At 43.4% G+C, this 15,471-nt stretch overlaps 1 protein-coding gene and 1 pseudogene across 1 annotated transcript; both read left to right on the top strand.

Annotated features, from left to right (window-relative positions):
- Positions 1 to 783: 783 nt before the first annotated feature.
- LOC104418771 (probable 2-oxoglutarate-dependent dioxygenase At5g05600) lies at positions 784 to 2,821 on the top strand. The gene is made up of 3 exons (XM_039301517.1): positions 784 to 1,529; positions 1,755 to 2,082; positions 2,340 to 2,821. The coding sequence occupies exons 1-3, from the start codon at positions 1,042 to 1,044 to the stop codon at positions 2,592 to 2,594; spliced, it is 1,071 nt and encodes a 356-aa protein (XP_039157451.1). The 5' UTR covers positions 784 to 1,041; the 3' UTR covers positions 2,595 to 2,821.
- On the top strand, positions 2,763 to 15,126 carry LOC104430490 (annotated as a pseudogene).
- The last annotated feature ends 345 nt before the right edge of the window (positions 15,127 to 15,471 follow it).

Genomic DNA, 15,471 nt, shown 5'->3' with positions numbered 1-15,471 from the left:
AATTGAGTTCTAAGATTTTCTTTTTGCTAATTGAGTCAAACATCTTTTGCATTTGCATAGATTCAATGCATCTAATAATTTTGACAAAAAATTACTAACATGAACGCTAGGCGACAATGTTGAAAATTTAAATAGTATTTTAATAATATTTTAATTTTAAAATTTTTTTTTTTTCTTTTCTTTCTCTTTTTATTCCTCCCTTCTTCCTCTAGTTTGACAATCGGCTAGAGGCGAGGGCCAATGAAGCCAACCTCTAGCCTCGCTTGCCATTGCTAGTAGTTGGCGAGGTTGACCTCGCTAGGCCTCATCTTTGACCGATTGTCAGGGTAGAGAAAGAAGGGAAAAATAAAAAGATAAGATAAGATAAAATAAGATAAAAAAAAAAAAATAAAGGAAGGTAAAACTATTATCAAAATTGACCTCGTTTAGTATCAATAGCGCCATGTGAGATGACCGGCCTTCATATTAGGAATTTATGGCCAAAGTTGGATTGAGTTAACAAAAATGCAAAAAGTTTAAAACTCTAATGGCAAAAACAAAAAGATTTAAGATTAAATTGGTGTAATTGTAATAAGTTTTAAAAAAAATTAATAATATTAATATTCTTAATTTGATAATTTCATTTAAAATTATCTTGTGCACCGATTGAACCACCAGTCAAGTACTTTTCAATAACGTACGATGGAATCAGGAATCAATTATTTATCGCAGACTCCACCAACAAAACTACCCAATTAACCAATGCAAGCGCTTGCGTCATGAATCAGGAACTCTCCGTCCTCTTTCTTGCCATCTCCTCTTGATTTTTTCCTTGTCCTGACTCTATCCTAGTCGCTCCTCATTTACTTCCGAACTGTCCACTCGATCGCGTCCAGGTTCAATCGCGCATCAGTCACCACCATTGTCACTGTAACAAATGCTCCTCTCTATAATTGCTTCAATATCATCCACGAAAAGAAAAAACACCAAGAAGAAGGAAGAGGTTCACAAACTCACGATTAGCCCAAGATCATACTCCTAATCTTTATCAAGAAAAAGGAGATGGGAGAGGTCGATCTGGCGTTCATACAAGACGTCGAACATAGGCCCAAGCTCGCCGCCATTCAAGCCGAAGGCATCCCGCTCATCGACCTTGCCGCCCTCGCCGGCTACTCACCCTCCGACGGCACGGTCGCTGCTTCCACCACTGCCTTCGAAGAGCTCGTGGCGGAGATAGGGGAGGCTTGCAAGAAGTGGGGATTCTTCGCGGTGGTGAACCATGGCGTGGCGGCAGAGAAGAGGGAGAGGATGGAGCGGGAGGCGAGGGAGTTCTTCGGGCAGAGCTTGGAGGAGAAGAAGAAGGTGAGGAGGGACGAGAAGAGGGTGGTCGGGTACTATGAGACAGAGCACACCAAGAACGTGAGGGACTGGAAGGAAGTCTTCGACTTTACCGTAAAAGAGCCAACGCTCGTCCCGGCCTCGCCCAAGGACGGCGAAGAGGCTATCATGGAGTGGAACAATCAGTGGCCTGAGTACCCTCCTGGATTAAGGTTAGTGTTTCCATGATTTTTTGTTCCTTTGGCAACATGGTGTTTCAATTGAAGCTGGCGCATGATAGATAGGAATTGATAATCTCACATCATATGATAAATGACACGGTGAAATGTGCTCTGTTTAAGCAAATAGTATCGATTTTATTCTATCCCGAACCTTTCTCATGGAGTTCTCATCTCCTGCCCATCCAAAACGATTCTCTTGCGGCTGTTAAAATTCAGGGAAGCATGCGAAGAGTACGCACAAGAATTGGAGAAACTCGCGTACAAGCTGATGGGACTGATAGCTCAGAGCCTGGGCTTGCCCGCGAACAGGTTTGACGAATACTACAAGGACCACACCACCTTCGTCCGGCTCAACCACTACCCGCCGTGCCCCGCGCCGCACCTCGCTCTGGGCGTAGGCCGCCACAAGGACTCGGGGGCGCTCACCATCCTGTCTCAAGACGACGTCGGAGGCCTCGAGGTGAAAAGGAAGAGTGATGGGGAGTGGGTCCTAGTCAAGCCCATCCCTGATGCCTTCATTATCAATGTTGGTGACATTATCCAGGTATCACTTATTACAGAAGAACTTTTTATGTGCACAACTTATTGCTTGAATATATGTATATGGAAGATCATTTGTGTGGCAGCAACTGGTTGTGCCTATGCTTAAAGATTATGATCCATCCTTTCGATCAATTCCTATGATTTTCATACATGATGATTGGTCATACATACAAATTGTACTTGTGAATGTGGGTGAAGTACTTGGCAAAACAGAACAAGCTATATATTCTTGTCAAATTAACTCTCAACTATGTGAAGGTTTGGAGCAATGATACTTACGAGAGCGTCGAGCATAGAGTGATGGTGAATTCAAAGAAGGAGAGGTTCTCGATTCCATTCTTCTTCAACCCATCACACTATGTCATGGTGCAGCCACTGAAAGAATTGACTGATGAGCACAACCCTCCAAAGTACAGGCCATACAACTGGGGCAAGTTCTTGGTCACTCGAAAAGGAAGCAACTTCAAGAAGCTTGATGTTGAGAACCTTCAGATATATCATTTTAGGATATGAGATTCAGAAGTAGAATCTCCGAACAATGACCATCTATTGTGCTGAGACACGGGGAGATATGCAACATTGTTGTAGCTAAAGCTTTTTAATTAGCTGTGGAGACTTTAAACTTTGCAGGAGAATGTAAGGAATGTGAATGTTGATTGTGAATATTGTGTGTTCGCCTAAATGAATAGTGGAACTGAGCACAGTGGTTTCAATGCAGTGCGTTCGTTTTCTGATGTAAACCATCCTTATCTATTTGAGTAGGTAATTTCAATTCAAAAAGTATATCACAAGAATAGTCATCAACATTGATTTCGTAATTGCTGACCAATGAAGGTCCTCCCCTTCGCTAGCTTTAGTCAACACCAAACGATCATGCTGAATAAAACCCATCACCTTCCCCCTTTGCAGACGCCTAGTTTTGGGTAAAGAAAAAGATCAAGAGAGAGGCAAATGGACAAGAACCTGAACCTGTCTCGCTTGCCCTCATCATCCTCTTCCTCTTCTGTTTTGAGCAGAATGAAGCATCACTTGAAAGCAAGCACTCTCTGCTGGTTCATGGGTCAGGCCACGGTGCATGGTGTTGGTACAAGATCGTCAAATTTCTAAAATCATCCGGTCACAGAGTCACTGCACTTGACCAGGCAGCTTCCGGTACCAACCCACTTCAGGCCAAACCTTTGCAATCGACCTCTGAGTACTTCAAGCCCCCGAGAGATGTCATGGAATGGCTAACTTCACATGAGAAAGTGATCCTCATCAGTCGCAGGTTGGGAGGGTCGGCTCTTTCTCAGGTGATGGAGAAATTCCCCGAGAAGATTGCCCTTGCTGTTTTTGTGACTGCCTTAACGCCTGGTCCTGAACTCAATGTTTCTACCCCTGTTGTATTTTGCAAGTATTCAAAGAAAACGTCAAGAGGAGTAGCCAAGAGAATTCTTAGGAGCGGTTCTTTTCAAGATTGTTGTGATAAACCTCTGTCGTACTTTGCAAGTATAGTCTATTGGAAGACCACCACCCGTTCTAGACAGCCACTACACCTACGAAGACTCAACCCTCCGACCACCTTCGGCTCTGGCCCAATTTCTTGTCATCGAAAGTTTGTCAGCTCAGCTCAGTTGAGGTAAAACCAAGAAAAAATAAGAGACCACACCCCATGCTAATCGTCTCTGTGTTGCATCGTTTTAATTTTGTCGGATATCTACATAAATTCGACCAAACATGTTTCAGATCAATCAAAGCTCTCCCTCTTTTTTTATTATTCTTTTTTTCATTTTGCAGGATTTGACATTGGCGAACATGTTGATCAAGCCACTGTGATTGTTCAACAACGAGGACATGTCGAGGCAAATAACATTGTCTCATAAAAATCACATTTCATTGCGCAAGATCTTTATGGAAAAATTGTCCATAAAGTCCTAAATTTATTTATGGTAGTCAATTAAGTCCTAAACAATTTAATTATGTCAATTTAGTGTTAAACCTTTTGATAATTTGCCGATTTGGACCTAAATTTTTCAATTGGCCTATGATAATTTTTCAATTTAGTCCTAAACCTTTTGATAATTTGTCAATTTAGTCTTTCTGGTCAATTTTGACCAGAATTCGCTAACGTGAACACTAGCAATCCTACGTGACATAGTAAACATGGATATTTTTTAATAATATTTAGATTTTTTTATGATTTTTTTTTCTTTTTTTCCTCTCTTCATTGTTTTTTTGGGTTGAGGGTGAGCAAGGGTTGGCAACCGATCCTTGTCAACAATGGGAAAGGGCTCACAAGCTCTCGTTGTGGTTGGTAGCACAAATGCAAAATGTTTAGGATGGTTGATGTTCACGTCACAATTTCTGACCAAAATTAGTTAAATGGATTAAATTAGCACAAATGCAAAAAGTTTAAAACTAAATTAGTCCAATTGAAAGTTTTAGAGCTAAATTGATACAACGCAATGAGTTTAAGAAATTTTCGATACTTTTCCTCATCAGTTTAGAGTATATATATATATAGGGCATATCATTTTTTGAAAACAGTATCCAGTACATCTCGGAAAAGAATTCATTCTTCTATATTCGCTCCCACATCCGACCAAGCAAATTCCTAGATGGGGCACACCGCGAAAAAGGATCGATCATCCCTGGATAAATAAATCTCAATGACTTTTCTCCCAAAGTGAACTTGAAGCTAGTCATCTGATGCAGCAGCACCTGGCCGTTGAAACAAACCATTCAGTCCCTTTTTGAAGATCATGACCACAGGCTCCGATCTCCAGCGCTTCCATCTGCGGGATTTCTCTTAATCATCCACTCTACAAAATCCTTTCTGAACATGCGACTCTTCCTCAGATATTGACAGCCACCCTCTGGACAGCACCGTAATAATCCTCGGCCAACGTCATTTTCCTGCGACATGTCTTTGTCGCCGAACAAGGGCTGTGGCCTCACCAACGTGGTGGCCAACGTCCAATCCTACCTAAGAGAAAAGGACCATAGCAATTTTAATTTCGAAAGGACGGAGAGGGAAATATAAACAGAAAGAAAGCGACCTTTATGTATTATAAACCGTGATCTCCGATTGCCACTTGAACCGCATAAGTCCAAGTAGGCTCTTGGATATTCCAATCCATCGAACCCAATTAACACATAAAGAAACCGATGCATTCTTTTAAAGAAACTCTCTGAGTACGTATCAAGATCTTAGTTTACTCATCGACATGATGGTCTAGAGATCAAGAAAGATTGCGTGAGCATATGATACCTCGAGTGGCAACACAAACAGAGGCTAGCATATACCGTGTGCGGCGTACTTATCTGTGTATCTTGGGGATCTCGCAACCTTTCTTTCTCGAGAAGTAAGTTGTCCTCATTGCGCTTCAAACGAAGGGAATCGCGGGTGAACTATTCCCACGTACGAGCTCAAAACATGAATACGGTTAGCAACCAAGGAGACGGCCCCGCAGCTTTCTTCGAACATCACATTACATAGATGATGGCCTACTTTTCAGAGGTTAACGTGATTTGAGTCCCTGGAATTCATGCCCTGTTGGGTTTGTCATACATTCAACAGATTCTAGCTCGAAGTCCAAATATTTTGCCCAAAGAAAACGTATATTGTTGAAACGAATTGGGCAAAAGCGAATCATGAAGAGCCGGCCTCGCACCACAAAATTTTTTATATTGAGAGACTTTGGTTTTACACTCAATCAATCGTTTCAAGTAGAGATAAATTTAATTCACAATTAGAAATTTAATTCAGTGATTAGTTGGCCTACCTCGTTGTATATACTATAGATGACAATATGAGAAACAAATTTTGTGATCACAATCCGAAATCGCATTGAAAGCCTTCATTGTTCCTAATTAGAAGAATCACTAAAAATGTTTTAAACCTATTGTAATTGACCAATTGAGCCATAAACATCTTCTATTTGTGTCAATTCAATCCATTTAGCTAATTTTGGCTATCATTGACATGGACGCCAGGCGTCCTACTGACACAGCCAAATTAACGTGGACAAATTTAATAATATTTTAATACTTTTTATTTTTTCCTTTTTCTTTTCTTTTCTTTCTCTTTTTTTTTTCTTTCTTTCATCCTCTAGCCAGTTGCTAGACCTTGGCAACTAGCCAAGGGCCGGCGATGTCGACCTCACTAGTTTTTGAGGTCCACCAACCAACTGGAGGAAGAAGGAAAGGAAAAGAGAGAGAGAGAGAGAGAAATTAAAAATTATTAAAAATTATTAAAAATTATCAATATCGGCATCAGTCGTGTCACGTAAAAATGCCAGCATTAATGTTTGTGATTTCTAGCCAAAAGTGTTAGATGAACTGAATTGGCATAAACACAAATAGTTTAAGACCCAATTGGCCAAAAAAAAAGTTTAGAACAAAATTGATATCATCATAATTAGTTTAGGGCTTTTTTTGATAATTTTCTCGTTCCTAATCCAATAATTTTTATTTAAACTTATCTTGTGCGCCAATTAAATCACTTAGCAAATACTTTTCAACAACATAAAATGGAATCAGGAATTAATCATCTATCGCAAACTCCACGTCAAGAATCACCTCTCCATCCTCTTCTTGCCTATCTCCTCCTGATTTTCCACATGTCCTAACATTATCCTAGTCACTCATGAGCTATTTCCGAATTATCCTAGGCACGTCTAGGTTCAATCGTGCATCAGCCACTATCATTACCACTATAAAAATGCTCCTCTGTAATTGCTTCAATATCATCCATGAAAAGAGGAGGAGAAGGAGAAGGAGAAGGAGAAGGAGGAGGAGGAGAGTTGATCTTTCTTGTTAGTTACAACTCGCAATTAGGCCAAGATCATACTCCCGATCTTTATCAAGAAAAAGGAGATGGGAGGGTCAATCCAACATTCATACAAGCTGTCGAGCATAGGCCCAAGCTTGCCGCCACACATGCCGAAGGCATCCTGCTCATCGACCTGGCCGCCCTCACCGGCTACTCACCCTCTGACAGCCCGGTCACTGCTTCCCCCACCACCTTTGAAGGGCTTGTGGCGAAGATGGGGGAGGCTTGCAAGAAGTGGTGATTCTTTGCAGTGGTGAACCACGACGTGGCAGCGGAGAAGAGGGAGAGGATAGAGCAGGAGGCGAGGGAGTTCTTCAGGCGGGGCTTGGAGGAGAAGAAGGTGAGGAGGGACAAGAGGAGGGTGGTGGGGTACTATGAGGTGGAGCACACCAAGAACATGAGGGACTGGAAGGAGGTCTTCGACTGCACTGTGCAAGAGCCTACGCTCGTCTCAATCTTGCCCGAGAACGGTGAAGAGGCTGTCACTAAGTGGATCAATCAGTGGCCTGAGTACCCTCCTGGATTAAGGTTAGTGTTTCCATGATCTTTTTAACTTTGGCTGCATGGTGTTTCTATAGAAGCTGGGAATTAATAATCTCACAATCATATGATAAATGACATGGTGAAATGTGCTCTGTTTAAACAGATAGTATCGATTTTATTCTATGCCAGGCCTTTCTCATGGAACTCGCATCTCCTGCCCATCCAAAATGATACTCTTGCGGCTGTTAAAATTCAAGGAAGCATGCGGAGTACGCACAAGAATTGGAGAAACTTGCATACAAGCTAATGGGACTAATAGCTCAGTGTCACGAGCCGATCGTTTCATTCTCAATCACACGTAGGCTGACCCGTGCGACCTTAAGGTTTTACCCTAAGCAGTCTTTCAACACTTGACTCACAAGACTCGTATGTAGAGAGAGAAACTCTTAAAGAGAGAAGCTCTGGTTTTTGTAGTGCTTGTGAATGAATTACAATGAGGGAGGAGACCCATTTATATACAAGTATAAGGCAAACCATATCCGTATATCTCCCTTAGATCTAACAGTGGAGATTGCTCCTCTCAACTACCCGCATTAAGTACCAACTACCACCTACTCGCATTTATAACGTATGCGTACAAATATAGTATCGCCCGTCCCCAAGAGAATACTCTAAGTTTTGGGGAAATAAGCCGAGGGTCAGAATATGTCACGTCCGACTCATGGAAACCTCTTGGACATGCTATCTTTCAGGTCGTGACATTCTCCCCCACCAAATCAGGCGACGCCATCGTCGCGTCTTCAACATGAAAGGCTTCAATCTCTTTCTTGAACTGCCAAAGACTCTCCTCAAGCTCTTAACTGACTTCACTCTTCGGAAGACCCTTCCATCGGATCAAATACTCTTGCTTGGGCGCGCAATACCGTTTCCGTATGACTCGTCCGCCAAGATGCTCTCGACCTCTTGATCATACAAGGTTTTTGCCCCGAGTGGCACCCGTCGTGACTCCCCTCGATCCGAGTCTTCCTCATCAACTTGGAAGAGTTTAAGCATACTTACATGGAAAACCATATGCACATTTAGCTTTGGTGGTAGCTCCAACTTGTATGTGACTTTTCCAACCCGTTGTAGCACTCAAAATGGCCCCTTATAGCGATGGATCAACTCCTTGTGCATGTCCTTGTATCGAAGAACCACATGCAGCTTAACCAACACTTGGTCTCCAACTTGGAACTCCATGTGCCGTTGCTTCTTATCTGCCCATTTCTTCATGCGTTTGGAGGCCTTATGTAGACACGCTCGTGCCAAGTCCGCCTCTTCTTGCATGTTTTTGGCGAACTTATACGCGGGCGGACTACTCCCTCGATAACCCAAAGCAATAGTGCTCGGGGTGTTCAGTTGCTATGCAATCGCAACCTCAAACGAACTTTGGCCGATTGACTCGCTCCGTTGCAAGTTGTAGGAGAACTGGGCTACGTCGATCAATTTCGCCTAATTCGCTTGCGTCGTGCTCACATAGTGTCGGAGGTAGATCTCCAAGAGAGCATTGACTCGCTCCGTCTGATCGTCAATTTGGAGATGCAAACTCGTTGACATGTTCAGCTCCGACTCTAGTAGTTTGAACAACTCAGACCAGAAACATCCCATGAAGCGAGGATCCCAATCGCTCACGATCGTTTGTGGCACTCCCCAGTACTTCACCACATGCTTCATGAACAGTTTGGCCGCCTCCTCGGCCGAGCAATCCTTTGTCGCAGGCACAAAGGTTACGTACTTCGAAAACCTGTCAACCACAACCATTAGAGTCCGACACCCTTCAGACTTTGGTAGGTTTATGATGAAGTCCATGGAAATACTTTCCCATGGACGAGTTGGAACGGGAAGTGGCTCCAACAAACCCGGCGACGATCGTTGCTCCAGCTTGTCTTGTTGGCACACCAAACAAATCTTCACATACGCCTCCATGTCGTCGCGCATTTGTGGCCAATAGTATCGATCTTCGACGAGAGCCAACGTGCGGTGGATCCCTATATAACCTGCCCACTTCGAGTCATGGCACTCGTGCAAGATCTCCTTCCTTAGCTTCCCATAGAAAGGCACATACAGTCACCTTCCCTTGGTGTAAAGGAGCTCGTCCTCACACCAAAATTGTCCGGTCTTGCCTTCCTTTGCATACCCGATGAGGGCTTGAGCTCTTGGATCATGCATCAACCCCTCCTTAATGCGGTCGACCCAAGGACAACTCGGTCGACTCACCGTGTGGCTCATCAGTTCCGTCTTTCGGCTCAACGCGTCTACCACAGAGTTGGCCTTCCCCGGCTTGTACTCCAACGCGTAGTCGAACTCCGCTAAGAAGTCTTGCCATTGAGCTTGTTTCGGACTCAACTTCTTTTGAGTCTGGAAGTAGCTCGTGGCCACGTTGTTTGTCCTCACGACGAACTTCGATCCCAGGATGTAGTGTTTCCACGTCCAAAGGCAGTGCACCACCGCAGTCATCTCCTTCTTTTGAACGGTATACCAACGCTCGGTATCGTTCAACTTTCGGGACTCGTACGCCACCAGATGGCCATCCTGCATAAGCACACCACCAACGGCATAATCCAAGGCGTCAGCCTCTACTTCATAGGGCTTCGTGTGGTCAGGCAACGCCAACACCGGCTCCTCCGTCATAACTTGCTTCAATCGATAGAAGGCTCTTTGGCATTGATCCGTCCACTCCCACACCTTCTCTTTCTTCAGCAAGTCTGTGAGTGGCACAGTGATACTCGAGTAACTCTGGATGAACCGCCGGTAATAGTTGGTGAGGCCTAGGAATGACCTCAACGCCGGCACCTTTGTCGGTGGCTCCCATTCGACGATTGATTGAATATTCGCCTTGTCCATTCGCACTCGCCACCTCCGACGATGTGGCCCAAGAAAGGAACTTCTTCTTGGGTGAAGGCACACTTCTTACGCTTAACGTACAACTCGTTCTAGCGCAAGACTTGGAAGACTTGCCTTATATGTTCGACGTGTTCTCCCAACATTCGATTATATATCACAATATCATCTAGGTAAACCACTACAAACCTATCTAGGAAAGGGTGGAGTACCTTGTCCATCATTGTGCAAAAAGTAGTCGGAGCGTTGGTCAAGCCGAACGGCATTACAAGGAACTCGTAGGATCCATACCACGTCACGCAGGCTGTCTTTGGCTCGTCCCCTTCAGCGATCCGAACTTGATAATAGTCCGATCGGAGATCCAGCTTGGTAAACCACTAAACTCCACCAAGTTGATTGAATAGATCCACAATGAGCGGAATCGGGTACTTGTTCTTCACAGTCAGCTTGTTCAACGCCTGGTAGTCGATGCACATCCGGAGTAACCTATCGTGCTTCTTTTGAAATAGGACCGGCGTACTGAACGGGGCTTTTGACAGCCGTATGTAGCCCGTGTCGAGCAGCTCCTTGAGTTGCCTCCTCAACTCTTCCAATTCGAGCGGCACCATACGGTAAGGTGCCATGGCAGGCGGTCGAGCATCAGGCACTAACTCGATCCGATGATCCACATCTCTCTTGGGTGGCAGCTTCTTCGGCAGCTCCGAAGGCATCACGTCCTTGAACGTGTCAAGGACTTGGGTTGCTTCCGTCAGGACTTTCTTCCCTTCACCCTTGTCGTCCTTGATCTTCAAGGCCGCCAAAAAGATCACTTCACCCTTCCTTACTCCTTTGGTGAGTCGCATGGCCGAGATCATCTTTCGATCATGATCCGACTCACGATGGACCAGAATCACGCATTGGCAATTCTTGTCTAACACGCATATACATTTGGCAAAGGGAACTACAACCACATGGATTATATCTAGGAATTTGATTCCAATGACAATATCGTAGTCATCAAGTGGAATTACCTCTAGAGTTTCTTTGCCTTTCCATGATCCGAGTTGTAGTTCCACGTCCCTCGCAACACCGATCGCAGGGACTTCCTTTGAATTCACTGTCTTGAGCCAACCGGCTCCCTTCTCAACCTATAGGTCAAGTTTCTTCGCAACTTCCTCCGATATGAAGATGTCGGATGCTCCCGTGTCCACGAGTGCACTCATCGTGGTCACTCCGATCTTCACGTCTACGAACATCAAGCCTTTGGGCTCCTTCGCCTTCTTGGACTTGATCATGCTAAGGAGTCGCAACGATCCCAATCGCATTTCCTCCCTAAGCTCATCTTCTTTGCAAAGAGTGGCCAACTTGCCCTTGTTCGGGCAATCCCGCGCCATGTGCGAACCATCACAAAAGAAACGACTATATGTTCGTACCTTCCTTTGCCCTCCTCTGTTTGGCCCCGCATGAGCCCAGTGAAGATGAGGACCAGCCGGTGGTGGTCTGCCTCCGGTCGGGCGATTGTATCTCCCTCGATCTCCCCCCACCAATGCATTTGTCCCTTGGACGAGTGTCCAGTTGGGATGTGGAAGGTGACGCCTTGTACTCCACGAGCGACTCAGCTACAGTCATGGCCGTAGTGAGGTCTCCCACGTCGTACCGCTTTAACTCTTGCTTTGTCCGTGGCTTGAGACCACCCATGAACTGGTGAAACGCCTCAATTTCATTCATCAAGGGGATTTGGAGCAGCAACTCCGAAAACCGCTTGATGTAGTCACGCACACTACCCTTTTGCTCGAAACGCTTCAGCTCATCACAAGCTTCTTCCTCCGCATAAACGGGAAAGTAGTTCTACCGGAACTCCTCGACGAAACCACCCCAGGTCATGATAAGATTCCCACACCTATCATCCGACTGACGACGCCACCACAACAATGCACTATCAGATAAATACATTGAAGCAGTGTTTACCCGTGTTTGATCGCCGTTGATTCCCATGGCCTGGAAGTACTGCTTCATGTACCACAGAAAGTTGTCCACATTTTTGGCCACCCGCGAGCCCCGGAATTCCTTCGGCTTCGGCGTGTCCACTCATAGACCTTGCACCGTGATCACTTCGTTCACGCATGTAGCTTGTGCTTCAACGAGCTTACCTGTAAGCTCCGCTATCTTCGCGCGCATGGCCGCCATCATGGCCTCCAAAGGTTCGCACCGTTGTGTGAGTTCCTCCTATAAGGTCCCCAGCAACTTGTGACGGAGTTCTCCTATGCCGGTCTTGAGTTCTTGCACTTCCACATTCAGCTCCTCCCTTCCAGCGTCAACTCCATCCACGGTCTGGGTCAGGTCATCGACCGATCCTTGAACATCGGTGACAAACAATTTTAGCTTCGCCATGCGATGTGCAAGATCCCCAGTAGGCTCCCTCGAACTCAAGACACCACGATTCTTCTTTCCCTTGGCAGCGCCCTTCTCGGCGTTTCGCCCACGATCAACGCAGTCACCACCCATGGCGAGCGCCTCATCAGATCATGGATCAGCCATTGCACTTGTGCTTAGATCAAAAATCAGCTCTGATACCACTTGTCATGGGTCGATCAATTCACTCTCGATCACACATAGGCTAACCCGTGCGACCTTAAGGTTTTACCCCTAAGCAGCCTTTCAACACTCGATTCACAAGACTCGTATGTAGAGAAAGAAACTCTTAGAGAGAAAAGTTCTGGTTTTTGTATTGCTTGTGAATGAATTACAATGAGGGAGGAGACCCCTTTATATACAAGTATAAGGCAAACCGTATCCGTAGATCTCCTTTAGATCTAACGGTGGAGATTGCTCCTCCCAACTACCCGCATTAAGTACCATCTACCAGCTACTCGCATTTATAACGTATGCGTACAAGTACAGTATCGCCCGTCCCCAGGAAAATACTCTAAGTCTCGGGGATATAAGCCGAGGGTCAGAAGGTGTCACGCCTGACTCATGGAAACCTCTTGGACATGCTATCTTTCGGGCCGTGACATCAGAGCCTGGGTTTGCCCGCAAACAGATTTGACAAATTCTACAAGGGTCAAACCAGCATCCGACTCGACCACCACCTATGTGCCCTATGCCGCACCTCGCTTTGGGCATGGGCCGCCACAAGGACTCAGGGGCCTCACCATCCTAGCTCAAGACCATATCGAAGGCCTCAAGGTGAAAATGAAGAGTGATGGGGAATGGGTCCTAGTCAAGCCCCCTCCCGATGCCTTCATTATAAATGCTGGTGACATTATTCAGGTACCACTTATTAAAAAAAAATTAATAACTTTTTATAGGCAAAAGTACAACGTCAAGTGCCATAACTTGGCACCAAGAGACATTTAAGTCTTGCCATAACTTTAAAACGGTACACTTGAGTGCCATTTTTGAAGTTAAATGGGACACTTAAGTGCCACTCCCAAAAATCTGGCCAAATGTCTTACGTGGCGACTTTCTAGTAAGCTTGGTCCAAAACGGCGTCGTTTTGCGCGCGACGTGGTGGAGAAAATGCAAAAATGACGTTGTTTCGTGTCTACTTGTAAATAATAATATAAAAATTAATTAAATTAAATTAAAAATATTCAAAAAAATAAGAAAAATCTAAAAAAATTTTAAAAATTAAGAAAAATTTTAAAATTTTAAAAATTAAGAAAAAATTTAAAAATTAAGAAAAATTTAAAAATTTTTAAAATTAAGAAAAATTTTAAAAATTTTAAAAATAAGAAAAATTTAAAAAATTAATAATTAAGAAAAAAATGGGGGAGGTCGAACAGGCGGCGAGGGAGACGCCCGTTCGATCTCCCCCTTTTTTAATTTTTTAATTTTTTAATTTTTTTAAATTTTTTAAATTTTTCTTAATTTTTAAAATTTTAAAAATGTTTAAATTTTTCTTAATTTTTTAAAATTTAAAAATGTTTAAATTTTTCTTAATTTTTTTAATTTTTCTTACTTTTTTAAAATTTTTAAATTTTTCTTAATTTTAAATTTTTCTTAATTTTTAAAAATTTTAAATTTTTCTTAATTTAAAAAAAAAATTCTTATTTTTTTTTAAATTTATAAATTTTCTTATTTTTTAAAATTTTTGAATATTTTAAATCTAATTTAATTAATTTATATATTATTATTTACACGTAAACACGAAACGGCGTTGTTTTTGCATTTTATCCGCCACGCGTCGGCGTCAAAACGACGTCGTTTTGGACCAAACTCGTCGGAAAATTGCCACGTCAGCCATTTGACCGGATTTTCGCCGAAGTGGCACGTCCCATTTTACTTCGATATTGGCACTTAAGTGTACTATTTTAAAGTTATGGCTTAAATGTCTCCCGTGCGAAGTTATGGCGCTCAGGTGCCCCAATCTCCTTTTTTATATGCACAACTTATCACTTAAAGATATGTATATAGAAGATCATTTGTGCTACGACTAATCTTACTTGTGCCTAATCATTATTATCCATCTTTTCCACCTAATTTTTGTGATTTTGTATTTTCATACATAATCATTTGTTATACACATGAATTGTACCTGTGGATATGAGTGCAGTACTCGACAGAATAGAACAAACTATGTATTCTTGACAAATTAACTCTTGACTATGTGAAGGTTTGGAGCAACGAGACGTATCAAAGTGTTGAGCACAAAGTCATGGTGACCTTGGAGAAAAAGAGTTTCTCGATTCCTTCAACCCATTGCACTATACCATGGTGCAGCCATTAAAGGAATTGATTGACGAGCACAACCCTCCAAAATACAGGCCATACAACTAGGGCAAGTACTTGGTCACCCGAAAAGGAAGCCACTTTAAGAAGCTTGACGTTGAGATCCTCCAGGATTCAGCAGTAGAGTCTCCGAATAATGACCATCTATTGTGCTGAGACGCGAGGTGTGATGTGGCATTGCTGTAGCTAAAGCATTTTCAATTAGCTTTGGTGACTTGAAAACTTTGCGATAGAATGAAAGGAATGTGACTCTGTATTTTGAATATTGTCCGTTCGCCTAAACAAATAATGAAGCTAAGCACAGCAATTTCAATATAGTGCCTATGTTGTTCGTTTTCTGTTGTTCAACAGTAGAATCTCTGAATAATGACCTTCTATTCTGCTCAGATGCAGGCGTGATGTAGCATTGTTGTAGCTAAAGCTTTTCAATTAGCTTTGGTGACTTCAAAATTTTGCGGTAGAATGGAAGGAATGTGACTTGTGTTTTGTGAATATTCTTCG

This window comes from Eucalyptus grandis, chromosome 9, assembly GCF_016545825.1.
Source record: "Eucalyptus grandis isolate ANBG69807.140 chromosome 9, ASM1654582v1, whole genome shotgun sequence".
NCBI classification, from domain to species: Eukaryota; Viridiplantae; Streptophyta; class Magnoliopsida; order Myrtales; family Myrtaceae; genus Eucalyptus; species Eucalyptus grandis.
This window is presented reverse-complemented; position numbering and strand designations above follow the sequence as displayed.